The following is a 14324-nucleotide window of genomic DNA, read 5'->3' on the forward strand; positions in this document are numbered from 1 at the left end:
GGAGATGGTGTTTCTAATGGGCTTTGAAGGCTGGCTAGAACTTAAGAGGAGAAAGGCATTTGAGGCAAAGCTAATAGGGATTCAAGGCATGTTTGAGGCAATATGGGTTTTTGGCCTGGCTGCTGTGCAGGCCAGACGAGGACAGGGGAGTGATGGGCTAGAAAGGTGGCCAGGCCATGGACAGCTCTGAACACCAGTGAAGGGGTTCAGGTTTTTACTGGTGAGCAATGAGGGACCACTGGGAGGTTTCTGAGTAAGGAGTAAGTACTACTGCCATGGGAAATATTGATGGCTGATAGAAAAAAATCCCCTTTTACCAATAATTCCTATTTGTTGAATAGAAACAGCCCTGACAATATTCAATTATGCATTAAGCTCTGTCTGCAAGAGAAAAAATAAGGCAAGCCAATTTAGACAAATTCATTAGGACTGCGGTGAGCCCTAGAGAGACTATTGGTTACTCTTGGTGTCCATACAAAGATGAGTAGGGTAATGCTAGCCTTCAAGGAACTTTTAGTAAGGGGAACAGGACAGAAAGAGCTACCAGTGATACAGGGCAGAATAAAGTAAGTGTAGTAACAGAAGAACAAGAACTGTGTGGGGGAACACAGGGAGGGGTGGCACCGAAAGCCCTTGCTGGTTCTATAACCCTAGAAGATAAGGCAGTGGCACTGTGGCTGTTCTCACTCCCCTACTTCCTCCTGGAAGGTCTCTGGCTCTAGGGTCTACCAGTGTAGAAAGTGTCTTACACTTCTACAGAAGGAGACGGACAGCAAGTCTTCCTTGATTTCACTATTAATCCTACAAAATCTCACACTTGTGCAAACCTTGAAGACATTTTCTCCATATACACCTGACAGTGGAAATATACTAGGTGTTACGTTAACTTTAATTCTAAAGTTCGGTTTTCAATGCAGAGAAGAAGCTTCAAATAGTAAAAAACCAAGGGTTTTGGGGTCTAACATAACTGATTCAAACCAGGGCTCTGTCATTCTCTAGCTGTGTGGCCTTGAGCAAATCCACAAGAACTAAGCTTTGTTCTATAAAATGGTGATAATACTGCCTAACTCTGAAGGTTAGAAATAATCTTTGTTAAGTTTTTAGGCATTATAGTAAGTTTCCGGCATTTGAATTAATATTATTATAGTCAGAATGCCAACAACAATCATTTAATGAATGCTTTCTTCACCAGACACTGTTCAAGGAGCTTCACGTACATTTATTAGTTGACACGACACAACAACCCTATGAGGTAGGTACTATTATTATCCTCATTTTACAAATATGGAAACTGAGGCCTCTGTGTAGATTATCCATGGAAACTGGTAGCAGGGAGCAATGACAACCATCAAAAATAGATTCACAGATAATTCCTGAATCTCTCTACCAACCACTAATTCCAAAAACAGTTGGTGACGCCTTTTGTGAATCAGGCACTGGAGACACAATGATGAAATAAGACATGGCCCCTGCTCTAATGGGGAAAAGGAGACATGTAACCAGTAAAATAAGTGCCATATGCACCCGTGTATCAACAAGCCATCATTAATCAAGGTTAAGTACACCCTAAAGTAAACATTAAAATGATGCTGTTTTATCTTAAAAATTATAGACATTTACATAGCACTTAATTTTAAAAATAAACCTATGGGACTGCCCTGGTGGTCAAGTGGTTAAGAGTCCACGCTCCCAATGCAGAGGGCCCGGGTTTGATCCCTGGTCAGGGAACTAGATCCCACATGGATGCCACAACTAAGAATTTGCAAGCCACAACTAAAGATCCCACATGCTGCAACTAAAGATCCCACATGCTGCAATGAAGATCCCGTATGTGGCAATGAAGATCCCACGTGCCTCAACTAAGACCTGGTGCAGCCAAATAAGTAAGTAAGTAAGTAAATAAATAAAATAAACCTAAGAACTAAAGACTGAGTTTCCTTGTTTCTTTGTTTGGAAGTATATGGAACCCTAGAAATAGAAGTTTACACGCAGTTACTATCTTTGAACAAAATTATTTTCATTCCAAATATGTCAGTGTTTTCTAAATCCTACCTGTGAAAAGCATTATACTCTTTCCCCACAAAGCATTTCTACTAAAATTCTGTGTACTTAAGAATATCAGCTATAAAATGCCATAAAAGCTATTTCCTGCTTTCCATTATCTTGTTCTAAAACTTCTGAATTTTATTATCAAAGTTCTTGGCTAGTTTACATTTACAATAGGTCTCTTGTATCTTCTCACACTCATGGATCTCTCCTAAATGTAGCTCTCCATTTCCTCTCATTTCTTTTTCTTTTCATTCAGAATATTATCTGTTACATGCGCCTACAAATTTCACCTGAATAAAAGGGCAAGCAGTTAGCTATGATTTACCCCTCACATTGAAAGAAACAATTTTCAGAACCAAATTAACACAACATTGAGTGTATTCTGTGTGTTATCCTTTAGGAAAAAAAAAGGAGGTGTTGATAGAGAATGTGGCACCTGAAGATGTGAGGGGAGACAGGCAGATGGCAGTCACAATAAATACCAATGACCTAAAAACTTTTTGAGGATTATTAGATAAGAGGGTTTATCTTAAGGATCTAATAAAATTGTGGTTACATGATACACATAAAATAAAGCTATTATTATTACTATTATTTCTTATTTTTTTTAACTATTTTTCATTAGGGCCACCAAATTACAGTTAAACACCAAAGCCAACCTTAATTAAATAAACTCTTGTTATCTTGTCCCTTGAAACAGTAAATTAACTACCTATCTTCCCTAACTCAAACCAAAAGACTAGATAATTAAAAAAAAAATAAGGTATCACTTGATATCTCTTGCTACTATAAATGTTACCACTTTTAAGAGTAATTCTACTTATTAATAACAAGAATAAGCTCTGATTAATTTACTTTAATGTACAGTTAGAAACAGAAGTATTCATTTTAACATAATTACTATTATATATTAAGTTCTTTTAAAAATTGTATTCTCTCAAGTAGGTAAAATTTTCCATTATAATTTCTTTCAATTATCAAATCTGTCCTTCAAGAATACCATAAAAAGCATTAAATTTAATCCCAACTCATTAAACTGTGATAAATATTAATTCCTGGAATAAAAATAGATGAAAGAAGATTTATTAGGATCTAGAACTTATGCTTCTAATACTTCCAATTATTTTTTTTTTACTTTTGTTAAAAGTTTCATAAGGGTTAAACTGTAGAATACATAAGAGAAATGTCACATATTTGATATTCAAAGTCTGTGACTGTTATCTGTCTACACTGGGAGACCCTATCACATGCATGCATATTACATGTCTCTGGTCAGAGACAGACATGAACTAATAAAACTTTTATCCTCCTATATTATTATTACAACAGAAGTGGTCCAAAAATCTTACCTATCTGTTAGTCCATATGCCAGATCAAGCATGTCATTCTCCTCATCACTGATTGCTTCTAATTTCTCAAATATGTGCTGTTCAAAGATGAGGTGACAGGTGGAGCAAGCCAAGGTTCCCTCACATGCACCTACAAAAGCAACAAACATTGAATATGCTCCCCTCTACATTCAACACAATTCAAAATTGACTTGAATTAATTAAATAATTTCTAAATTTAAAAATCAGCATTAGCATACATCAATGATAGGACTTTATTTCTGAATAAGAATTAGGGACAACCCCCCCATACCCAACACACACACACACACACACACACACACACACACACACACACACACACAGTTTGAAATCACTTTCAAATATTATTTTTAAAAGGTATGAACTAGATGCTGTGAGGGGAAACATAAAAATACAAATCCTAATACCAAAGAGCTTACAAGTTAATAAACTCAGATATGCATACATACAAAAATGTATGCATTTTAAACTTATATAGTAATGATTTATATAACAGCTATGCAAGTTACTTACTGTTTCCTGGAGAGCGCAACACAATTTATAATGCCTCGCAGTATATAAGAGGAACCAGAAAGTAACCAAACTGACATCTAAAGTTAAATATTTTTCCCTCTCAATCTCTCCTTATAATCAGGACAGAATCAAATAAGTCACTTTAAGAGTCACATTGGTTTGGGACTTCCCTGGTGGCACAGTGGTAAGGAATCCACCTGCCAATGCAGGGGACACGGGTTTGACCCCTGGTCCAGGAAGATCCCACATGCTGTGGAGCAACTAAGTCTGTGTGCCACAACTACTAAGCCTGAGTTCTAGAGCCCACGAGCCACAACTACTGAGCCCATGTGCCACAACTACTGAAGCCCGCACACCTAGAGCCAGTGCTCTGCAACAAGAGAAGCCACCGCAATGAGAAGCCCGCACACCGCAATGAAGATTGCTCGATGCAACTAGAGAAAGCCCACGTGCAGCAACTAAGACCCAACGCAGCCAAAAATTAATTAATTTTAAAAGAGTTCTTTGTACATTAAAAAAAGAGAGTCACACTGGTTTAAAATAGAGAATATTTCTCCCGTTCCATGTTTTTAAAAGTCACTAATTTAACAGTTATTTATTGAGTGCATATTAATATGCCAAGGACTGTGAAAAGGGAACTGAAAAGTCACCTAGTCCAACTAAACTATGAATCTGCTCTGCAAAATCCTTTTCCCAGGGGTTACCCAGCTTTTGCTTGAAAACTTCCTGACAAAGAAATCCTCACTGCTTAAGCCAGCCAATTTCACACTCAGCTTCTACTGAGCTAAAAGTCTGTCACTCTGTAACTTTCCACCTACTGCTCCAATTCTATCCCATGAAGTCAAATCTGTTTTTTCTCTCTGGCTCTACCGAGGTGTAACTGACAAATAAAATTGTAAGATATTTAAAGCATACATCGTGATGATTTGATATACGTAGACACTGTGAAAGGACTCCTCTCATTTAGTTAACACATCTGTAACCTCATATATTTACTTATTTATTTTTAGTGAGAACATGTAAGTTCTACTCTCTCAGCAATACAGTGTTATCACTGCAGTCACCATGATTTACATTAGATCCTCAGTCCTTAATCATCTCAGAGCTGAAATTTTGTACCCTTTTACCTATTCACCTCCCTATTTCCCAACCTCCCCCAAGCCTCTGGAAATCACTTTTCTATTCTCTGTTTCTATGAGTTTAGTTAGTGAATCCTTCTAAACAACAGCTGTTCATATATTTGAGAATGTTCTTTCTTCTCCAGGCTGAGCGTAACCAGGCCCTCAAAATTTTTCTTACGTAATGACATAGTTCTCAATCCCTTCCCGCAGTCTGGTTGGGCTTTTCTTAAAATACAGCATCCAGAAGAGGACCTGACAAAACAGAATCATCCAGAATCATGTTCTCATTAAATTCTACCTAAAAAAGTTATTCTGGTTTGTTTCTGAATAATATTTTTTAAAGCCACTATACAACTGTAAAGATTATAGAGTCCTAGGAGTAACTTCAGTTTGATTTAGATTCTTTTGGTCAATAAACACTATATAAAATACTAATAAAACTGCTATCAATAATTAGTGAACTTCTTAATTTTCCTCAGAATGAATTTATCATTTTAAAAAGCGTTGTTCTTTTATAAGTTAAACATTTGTTACTCATATTTTATTTTTTAAAACATCAAGAAAGAAGAGACAGGCTTCCTTAAACATTCATTTTTATTAAATCTCATTCAAAGCAGTAACAAGATAAAGCACAGACACCATATAGTGATGTACAGGAGCCATAAGCATGGACTGTAGAGCCAGATTCCCTGGCTTCAATCCCAGCTCCACATTTTACTAATGGCATCACCTTGGGCCACTACACCCTCCTGCCTTAATTTCCTCAATAGTAACTGTACCAACCTCACATAATAGTTGCAAGAATTACATATAAGTGTGTACTTAACATATGTACTTGCAACCACAACTGACTGGTAGAGAATAAGAACTATTCAAGTGTTGGTAATTATTATGATTTGGAAGTTATAAGAAAACTTAAGAGTCATTCAACTTTTTTAAATGTAAGAGTAAGAATTAAACCCAAGAAGTTAAATGAATCAACTATGAATTCCTGCCACTCAATAATCTAATTCACCTTATGTGAATACTAAATATATAAACATATATATACATATATTCAGTACATTTATGTAATACACAAATATATACCCACACCAATTGGTTATTTGAACAAGCACTTTCCTTTTCTACTTTTGTATAAATATGAGGCATTTCACAGAAAAAGGTAAATGGATATATTTTACTTAAAAAGAAGTAAGCTTCCTCTGCTTAAAAAAATACAGATAGGTAGGTAGGTAGGAAGAAAGAAAGAGAGGGAAGGAGGGAGGGAGGGAGAGAGAGGAAGGAAGGGAGGGAGAGGGAGGGAGGAAACCCCTGCAGTAAAAGGAGAACTGGTGTAGTACAACCCTGAGGCCATCTGGGCTCTAGATGAATCTGCCATACTGTCTGCTATGTCCTGGGCAAGCCTCTCAAGGGCCTCAGTTTTCTTCTCATCTGTACCATGAGAGACTGAAGCAGATGATATCTAAGGGCCTGTTCTCGCTAACATTTTATGACTCCACAAAGAAGAATTACAGTTCTTAATGGATTTGTTCCCTAGTATTCAATAAATATATACTAACTTTGTTTTCTGTTTTTATCTCATCAATACCCAATCCAGACAAACTCAAAACTAAAATGGCAAATCGCTCTGAAGATACTATGGGACAAAATTCAGGAAATCCAGCATCTTTTGTCTTAAAAAGTATGTAAAACCTCCTTATAAAATATACCAAGCAACGCTCCTAATTTAAAAAGCTTATAACTCCCTTCATATTTTTATTATTAAAAAAAGACAAATCCTGAGAACTGCAAGCCATGTGTAACAGAATATGCAAGAAAAACAAAACTCACAGTCCAGGGTAGGATGCGGTGCTAGGGGCTATAGAGGCAGACAGGGGACCAAGCATGGAGGTCTCTCATGCTCTCCTAAGGAGCTTGAGCTGTCCTATAAGCGCACTCCCTGTTTCCTGACACGGTGGGTAAACTAGCATGCTCGTAGTGGGTGGGTTGACAGAGATGTTTCTGGCCAGGGGTTATGAGCACCCGTCACTTCACTGCCCCTCTCCTGGATCCAGACCCTGAAGGACAGTGGTTGCTGTTGAAGTTACGGGAAGATTCTAAAGGATTCTGAGTAGGAAAGTGACATGGTATGTTTATTTTGGATAGCTCTTGCTGGTGCCTGTGTGTAAAGGATGGATTTGACATGAACAAGACAGAAGCAAAAGTCATGAGATTTCACCAAGGAGGAGGGGGAAAAAGAGGAAAAGAAAGATAAGAAACTGAGTCAAGGAGAGACCCACCCCCTCCAAGAAAAGGAGTCAAAATACAAATGTGTCAAATGCTAGAGAGAGAACCAGAAAGTGTGACATGAGAAAAGCCCAGGGAAGAAGCGAGTGCATACAATATGGTCTCAATCATCTCGGAATGCAGAGTAAAGTTCACATGCTAATAAATCCCTCCAGAAAATTTAGGACATTCCTTTTTTTTTGCCACCTGGTCAGTCAAAATGAAGAGTTACCATCCGTGTTCCAGCTCTTCACTTTCTTCCCTAGGAAACCTCAATTCTTTTAACCTTCTCTTAAAGGCTTTATTTTCATTCTCTAATAGTTTTCATTGCTCCTCTCAGGAACCTTGCCAATTATTTCCACATCTTGCTTAAGTTGCCAAGTTCAGAGCTGAAGAGAGTATTCTAGTAAGAATTTGACAAATGTTGAATATATACAGAAGATTAACTTTTGGTTCCTACACTCAAGTTTCTATTATACATTCTAGTCCCATATTTATTCTTTAGATAAACGCACCATGCTCAGGATTCCTTATTTTACAGTTCTTTTCAAACTTTTTCTATCACAAGTTGTCAACAGGTATGTTTTTCTTATTCTTTGTACTAGGAAGAAACTCAAATATAATAGAAACTTTAAAACTCAGAATGAATCAACTCAGCATGCATAAGATGGCTACCACTGAACCAGAGACACATATGGTCATATAGTGGTACAAGTATCACTACAGAAAAAATTGTGGAGCAAAGATTTACAAACCCTGTGGATAGTACTTATAAGAAGAAATAGTCAATCCTGCAAAACTCCAAAATAACAAGACAATCTGAGCAGTTTTTTGGAGGGTTTTTTTTTCCTTATATTTAAACTATATGTTCTATAAAAAAGAAGAAAAAAATTAGAGAACAGTGAAGACATGTCTCTGAAAAGGTATTAGGAGGAAAAAAGATTTTAAAAGTGAGCCTAAAACTGTGAGAAGAAAACTTTAAGAAAAAGTTACTCCGTTTTTGTTTTTTTTTCATCTCATGATTTCATGATGGGTATTTCTGCCAATTTATTTGTTTCCTGGTCTGGTAATTAGAGGGCGCTCCTCAATTAATAAGCATCTGACTTTTGCCTTTTTGGTATACAGGTCTATGAATCTTAACGCATGTATAAGTTTGTGTACCCACTACCATAACCAGGATACAAAATAGGTTCGTCATCCAAAAGAAACTCCCCTGTGTTGCTGTGCCTTTGGAGTCACAGCCTGCATTTCTATACAGTAACAACGAACCACAAAGACAAATTAAGAAAAACAATTCCATTTACAATCGCATCAAAAAGAATAAAATACCTAGGGGTAAATGTACCTAAGGAGGTAAAAGATCTGTACTCAGAAAACTGTAAGACACTGATCAAAGAAAGTAAAGACAACACGAACAGATGGAAACATACACTGTGTTCATGGGTTCGAAGAATTAATATTGTTAAAATGACCATACTACCCAAGGCAATCTACAGATTCAATGCAATCCCTGTCAAATTAGCAGTGGCATTTTTCACAAAACTAGAACAAAATTTTTTTTAATTTGTATGGAAACACAAAAGATCCCAAAGAGCCAAAATAACTTGAGAAAGAAGAACAGAACTGGACATATCAATCTCCCTGACTCAGACTATACTACAAAGCTATAGTAACCAAAACAGTATAGTACTGGCATAAACACAGACACATAGATTAATGGAACAGAATAGAGAGCCCAGAAACAAACCCACACACCTATGGTCAATTAATCTATGACAAAGAAGAATATACAACGGAGAAAAGACAGTTTCTTCAGTAAATGGTGCTGGGAAAACTGGATACTACATGTAAAAGAATGAAATTAGAACATTCTCTAACACCATATACAAAAATAAACTCAAAATGGATTAAAGACCTAACTGTAAGACCTGAAACCATAAAACTCCCAGAAGAAAACAGAACACTCTTTGACACCACAGCAATACTTTTTAAATCTGTCTCATAAAGCAAAGGAAATAAAAGCAAAAATAAACAAATGGAACCTAATTAAACTTAAAAGCTTTTGCATATAGCAAAGAAAACCACTGACAAATTGAAAAGACAATCTACTGAATGGGAGAAAATATCTGCAAATGATACGACCAATAAGGGATTAATCTCCAAAATATATAAGCAGCTTATACAAATCAACATCAAAAAAACCAAACATCCCAATTTAAAAATGGGCAGAAGATCTGAAGAGTATAGCCACAATGTAATACAGTATGGAGGTTTCTCAAAAAATTAAAAATAGAACTACCATATGACCTAGCAATCCAATTTCTAGGCATACATTTAAAGGAAATGAAATAACTATGTCAAAGAAATATCTGCACTCCCATGTTCACTGCAGCATTATTCACAATAGCCAAGATATGGAGACAACCCAAGTGTATGTCCATGGATGAATGAATAAGATGTGGGGGGTGTGTGTGTGTGTGTGTACAGATACACACACAATGGAATGCTATTCAGCAATAAAATAGAAGAAAATCCTGCCATTTGTGAAACATAAATAGACCTTGAGGGGATTATGCTAAGTGAAATAAATAAGACAGAGATAGACAAAACAGTGTATGACACCACTTATATGTGGAATCTAAAAAAGTCAAACTCATAGAAACAGAGAGTAGTGGTGGGGGCTAAAGGAGATGGGGACGATGGTCAAAGGGTGTAAACTTTCAGCTATAAGATGAATAGGGTCTGAGGATCTACTGTAAAACATGGTGACTACAGATATAATACTGTATTATACACTTGAAATTTGCTGAGAGTAATATTAAATGTTTTAACCACACACACACAAAAAAGGAATGATGTGAGGTTAACCCTACTGTACTCATTTTGCAACTGAGATGTGTATCAAACCATCACGTTGTACACCTTAAACTTATACAATGTTAGTTGTCAATTATATCTCAATAAAGCTATAAAATAAATAAAACAAAACCGTGGTGATGGCTGCACAACTCTCTGAATATACTAAAAAACAACGTATACTTTCAATGAGTTAACTGTATGGTATGTAAATTATATCTCGGTAAAGCTCTTCCAAAAAAAAGAACTCAACTAGATATATTTTTAATGGGTCTACCACTTAACTCTTAATTCTATTTCACTCATCTACATGTCTATGTTTTTGCTAATATTACACTGTCTTGATTACTGTAGCATCAAGTTTTAAGATCTGTACTATACATATGTCTTCCAGCTTTATCTTTCTCTTCTAAAATTGTTTGGCTATTCTAGTTCATTTGTTTTTCTGTAAAAAGTTTAGAATCAGCTTGTCTGTATCTAGAAAAAATCCTGCTGAGATTTTAATAGGAAATGTATTAAATCTATACATCATCTATAAATCTAAAATCAACATCTTTACTATGTTGTCTTCCAATCCATGAATACAGTATGTCTCTCTACCACTTAGGTCTTTGCTCTCTTTCATCAGAGTTATATAACTTTCAGGATATTGATGCTATACATATTTTATTAGATTTAAACCTAAAAATTTCATTTTGAGGAGCTATTGTAAATGTTCTTTTTTTTGTAAATGTTCTTTTAAAAATTTTTTTGGTTTCCAACTGTTCATCGCTGGTACACAGAAATACAATTGATTTTTGTGTGTTGACCTTGTATCCTAGGACCTTGCTAAACTCACTTAGTTCTAAGATTTTTTTAATAGATTCCTTGTGATTTTCTATGTAAATAATCATCTAAAAACAAGACAGTTTTCTTTTCAACCTGTATGCCTTTTAATTTTTTTATTTTTTCATTATTTTATTTTTATTTTATTTTACTTATTTTTAAAAATTTTATTTATTTTTGGCTGCATTGGGTTTTCATTGCTGCGCGCGGGCTTTCTCTAGTTGCAGTGAGCAGGGGCTACTCTTCACTGCGGTACGCAGGCTTCTCATTGTGGTGGCTTCTCTTGTTGTGGAGCACGGGCTCTAGGTGTGCGGGCTTCAGAAGTTGTAGCACACGGGCTCAGCAGCTGTGGCACACAGGCCCTAGAGCACACGGGCTTCAGCAGTTGCGGTGGGCTCAGTGGTTGTGGCACGCAGGCTCTAGGGCACGCGGGCTTCAGCAGTTGTGGCGCATGGGCTCACTAGTTGTGGCTCGCAGGCTCTAGAGTGCAGGCTCAGTAGTTGTGGCACACGGGCTTAGCTGCTCCACAGCATGTGGGATCTTCCTGGACCAGGGATCAAACCTGTGTCCCCTGCATTGGCAGGTGGATACTTAACCACTGTGCCACCAGGGAAGTCCTCTTTTTCTTTTTTTGCTTCATTACACAAAGACTTCCAGCATGATGTTAGTAGGGTGGTGAGAACAGACATCCTTGCCTTGTTCCTAATCTTAAGAGAAAGACGTTTCATTCTTCAGCATTAAGCATGACGTTAGCTGTAGGCTTTTCATAGATATCCTTTATCAGCATCTGATTTTGCACCACAGCTGCCCACTTGTTTTCAGTTAAAACACGGGAGCTGCCACCAATTCTATATCCCATTTGAACAGAGTTCACATCGTTATTGAACGTCCCTGCTGCTCCCAACTCCACTAGAGCCACAACCCAAAGGCTATAGGCAAGAACAAAGTGGATGAGATTCCTGTTGGGCCTCATCTTCTAACTCCTTTTCAGCATCACAGAATTCCCAGGCTCCTATCTAACATGAAATTATCTGCATTGAAAATCAGCAGTATATATATTCCCAATGCCAGACTGCAAAGTGGAGTCCCCATAGTGTATGTGGGGTGTGTGCATTGTGTGTGTGCAGTAGGTGGGCCCAAGGAGTTAAGGAGTTCTTGATCTGGTATTAAAAGTTAGAAGTTGCAATGCATTTTCTCATAGAAGCCAGGCTATAAATGGTGATTAAGTTAGTTGTGAAGAAACAGGTTCTGTGGGTTGGCCCGAAAAATTTAGCCACCATGTATAACAGTATTTCCATCGGAAAACAAATTCCAAATGCCAACTAGTTGACCTGAAAATGGATTTGGTAAACAAAACCTATCCCTAAAATGGGAAGTGTTTGTTGTTTTTTATGCTTATCACATACACAGGGAACAACTATACAAAACACACAGTGGGAGGCAACCTACCAAAGGAAAAAGGATACAAAAGCAACAACTATAGAACCTTCAATCTAAAACTGATAGCTGATCAAAATATGGGTACACCGATATAATAATACATGTGGAGAGTTGGGGATTGAAAGTGCAAAAGTTATGTGACTTATGCTTATATACAGCCCCAAAGCAGCACTGACAGCTGTCAGCTTTTAGTGTCTTTATAAGTGGTTGGTTACATAAGAGTAAATTAATAGGGGAAATGTGTACATATGTGTGTATATACATATGTAAATAGAGATACATACACATATATTAAACATAAAGTGATCACATTTTATGAGGAATACATTCTCAAAGATTTTGAAATTGTTGAAGTCTCATAATTCGAATTATATTTTCAATGAAACAAAATGTAAAGTAAGGAGTGGGTTCTTATAGTTCGTAAATCTATAATCCTCATATCATATTTTTGTTGCAAAATATACTTAGAACAAACATTTGAAGTGAAACTTTTTCCATTACTATGTCCACATTTCAAATAATCAAAGATACTCCATGGCTTACAACAGACGATAATCTGAACTGACTTAGGGACACATTACAGCCGTATTAGCCCCTGATGCCAGCATTTTATCCATCATCCTTGCTTAGTTACACAACAACTGTCATGAACTTAAAGGTATGTACAGTTTACTGCTGCTTTAATATTGCTGGCATTCTGGCTAATGATTCAGTTCTGTCTCCTAAATTAACAGTAATACAAATCATGATAGGTTTTTGGCTTTCTTCATTGCATTCTGTCATATTTAACTTGTGTCCCAAAATAACTCGCTTTCGGATGCATTTTTCGGCATTAACACGTAATGAATGCTTGGCTGAAACTGTCATAGGCTTTAAAATGATATTAAATTATAACCACAGTTTAAAATATCGGCACTACAGTCAACAGAAATCACACAGACATCAGATGTCTGGAAACAGCACAGTTCACATGATACTGACAAAGGCTGACAGGTATTTGTTTACAATTGTAAAAGGCATGGAAGCAAATATAAAATTTATAATTCGCACAGCCTGCCAGCTTGAAATTATGGGATTCTTGACAAAAGGTTTGGTTTTCACAGTATTTCTGATTTTACTGGAGTAAGAACCTTAATATTGTTAAACTGTACAATTTCAAATTTGCATAATTTAAAAATTACATTAAGAATAAGTAAGGCATGGGGCTTCCCTGGTGGCGTAGTGGTTGAGAGTCCGCCTGCCGATGGTCCAGGAAGATCCCACATGCCGCGGAGCGGCTAGGCCCATGAGTCATGACTGCTGAGCCTGTGCATCCGGAGCCTGTGCTCCACAGTGAGAGGCCCACGTACCGCAAAAAAAAAAAAAAAAAAGAATAAGTAAGACATGGTTACTGGCTAATTTCAAGGTTGATGATGAATAAAACTCTGAACTGAGGTGTTTTTTTTTTTAAAAAAGACCGATACTAAGGTTTTGCACAAAAGCTTAGAAATTCCTGCCATAAAACTATTCCCAAAGAAAATTAGCTATCTGCAGACTATTGCTCCTTTCATGTAATTTGAGAGTTTTCCACCAGGAAAAGATTGTTTCGTTTGTGTGTGTAACCATACTAAGATAATTTGGAGATCTGTAATGACGCTGACAAGACAGACTGCCTAACCCCTTTCCCAAACAAAACTCCAAGGGATAGCTATGTGGAAATATTATATATTAAAAATATGAAACTATATAAAAATATAAAACCTAATTTTCTAGAGTAAACCTTGATCCACCAGAGCTGGAAATACAGTATGTTAATAAGGAGTCAATAAACATAATACAAATAGAGATTTATATGATCATTATCAGGGTCACCCAATTTGAATAATTTCCCTCCAAACAGACC

At 36.6% G+C, this 14324-nt stretch overlaps 1 protein-coding gene across 2 annotated transcripts in view; it reads right to left on the minus strand.

Moving 5' to 3' along the window:
• FDX1 (ferredoxin 1) overlaps positions 1–14324 on the minus strand; it is a 34991-nt gene that overhangs the window by 2278 nt on the left and 18389 nt on the right. Inside the window, exon 3 of one of the 2 annotated variants that reach the window (XM_060017986.1) lies at positions 3399–3528. In XM_060017986.1, the coding sequence (XP_059873969.1) occupies positions 3399–3528 (130 nt within the window). Of the gene's footprint in view, positions 1–3398; positions 3529–4225; positions 13763–14324 lie in introns of those variants that run through there. The other variant, XM_060017987.2, reaches the window with a different exon arrangement.

This window comes from Delphinus delphis, chromosome 8 (genome assembly GCF_949987515.2).
Source record: "Delphinus delphis chromosome 8, mDelDel1.2, whole genome shotgun sequence".
NCBI lineage: Eukaryota > Metazoa > Chordata > Mammalia > Artiodactyla > Delphinidae > Delphinus > Delphinus delphis.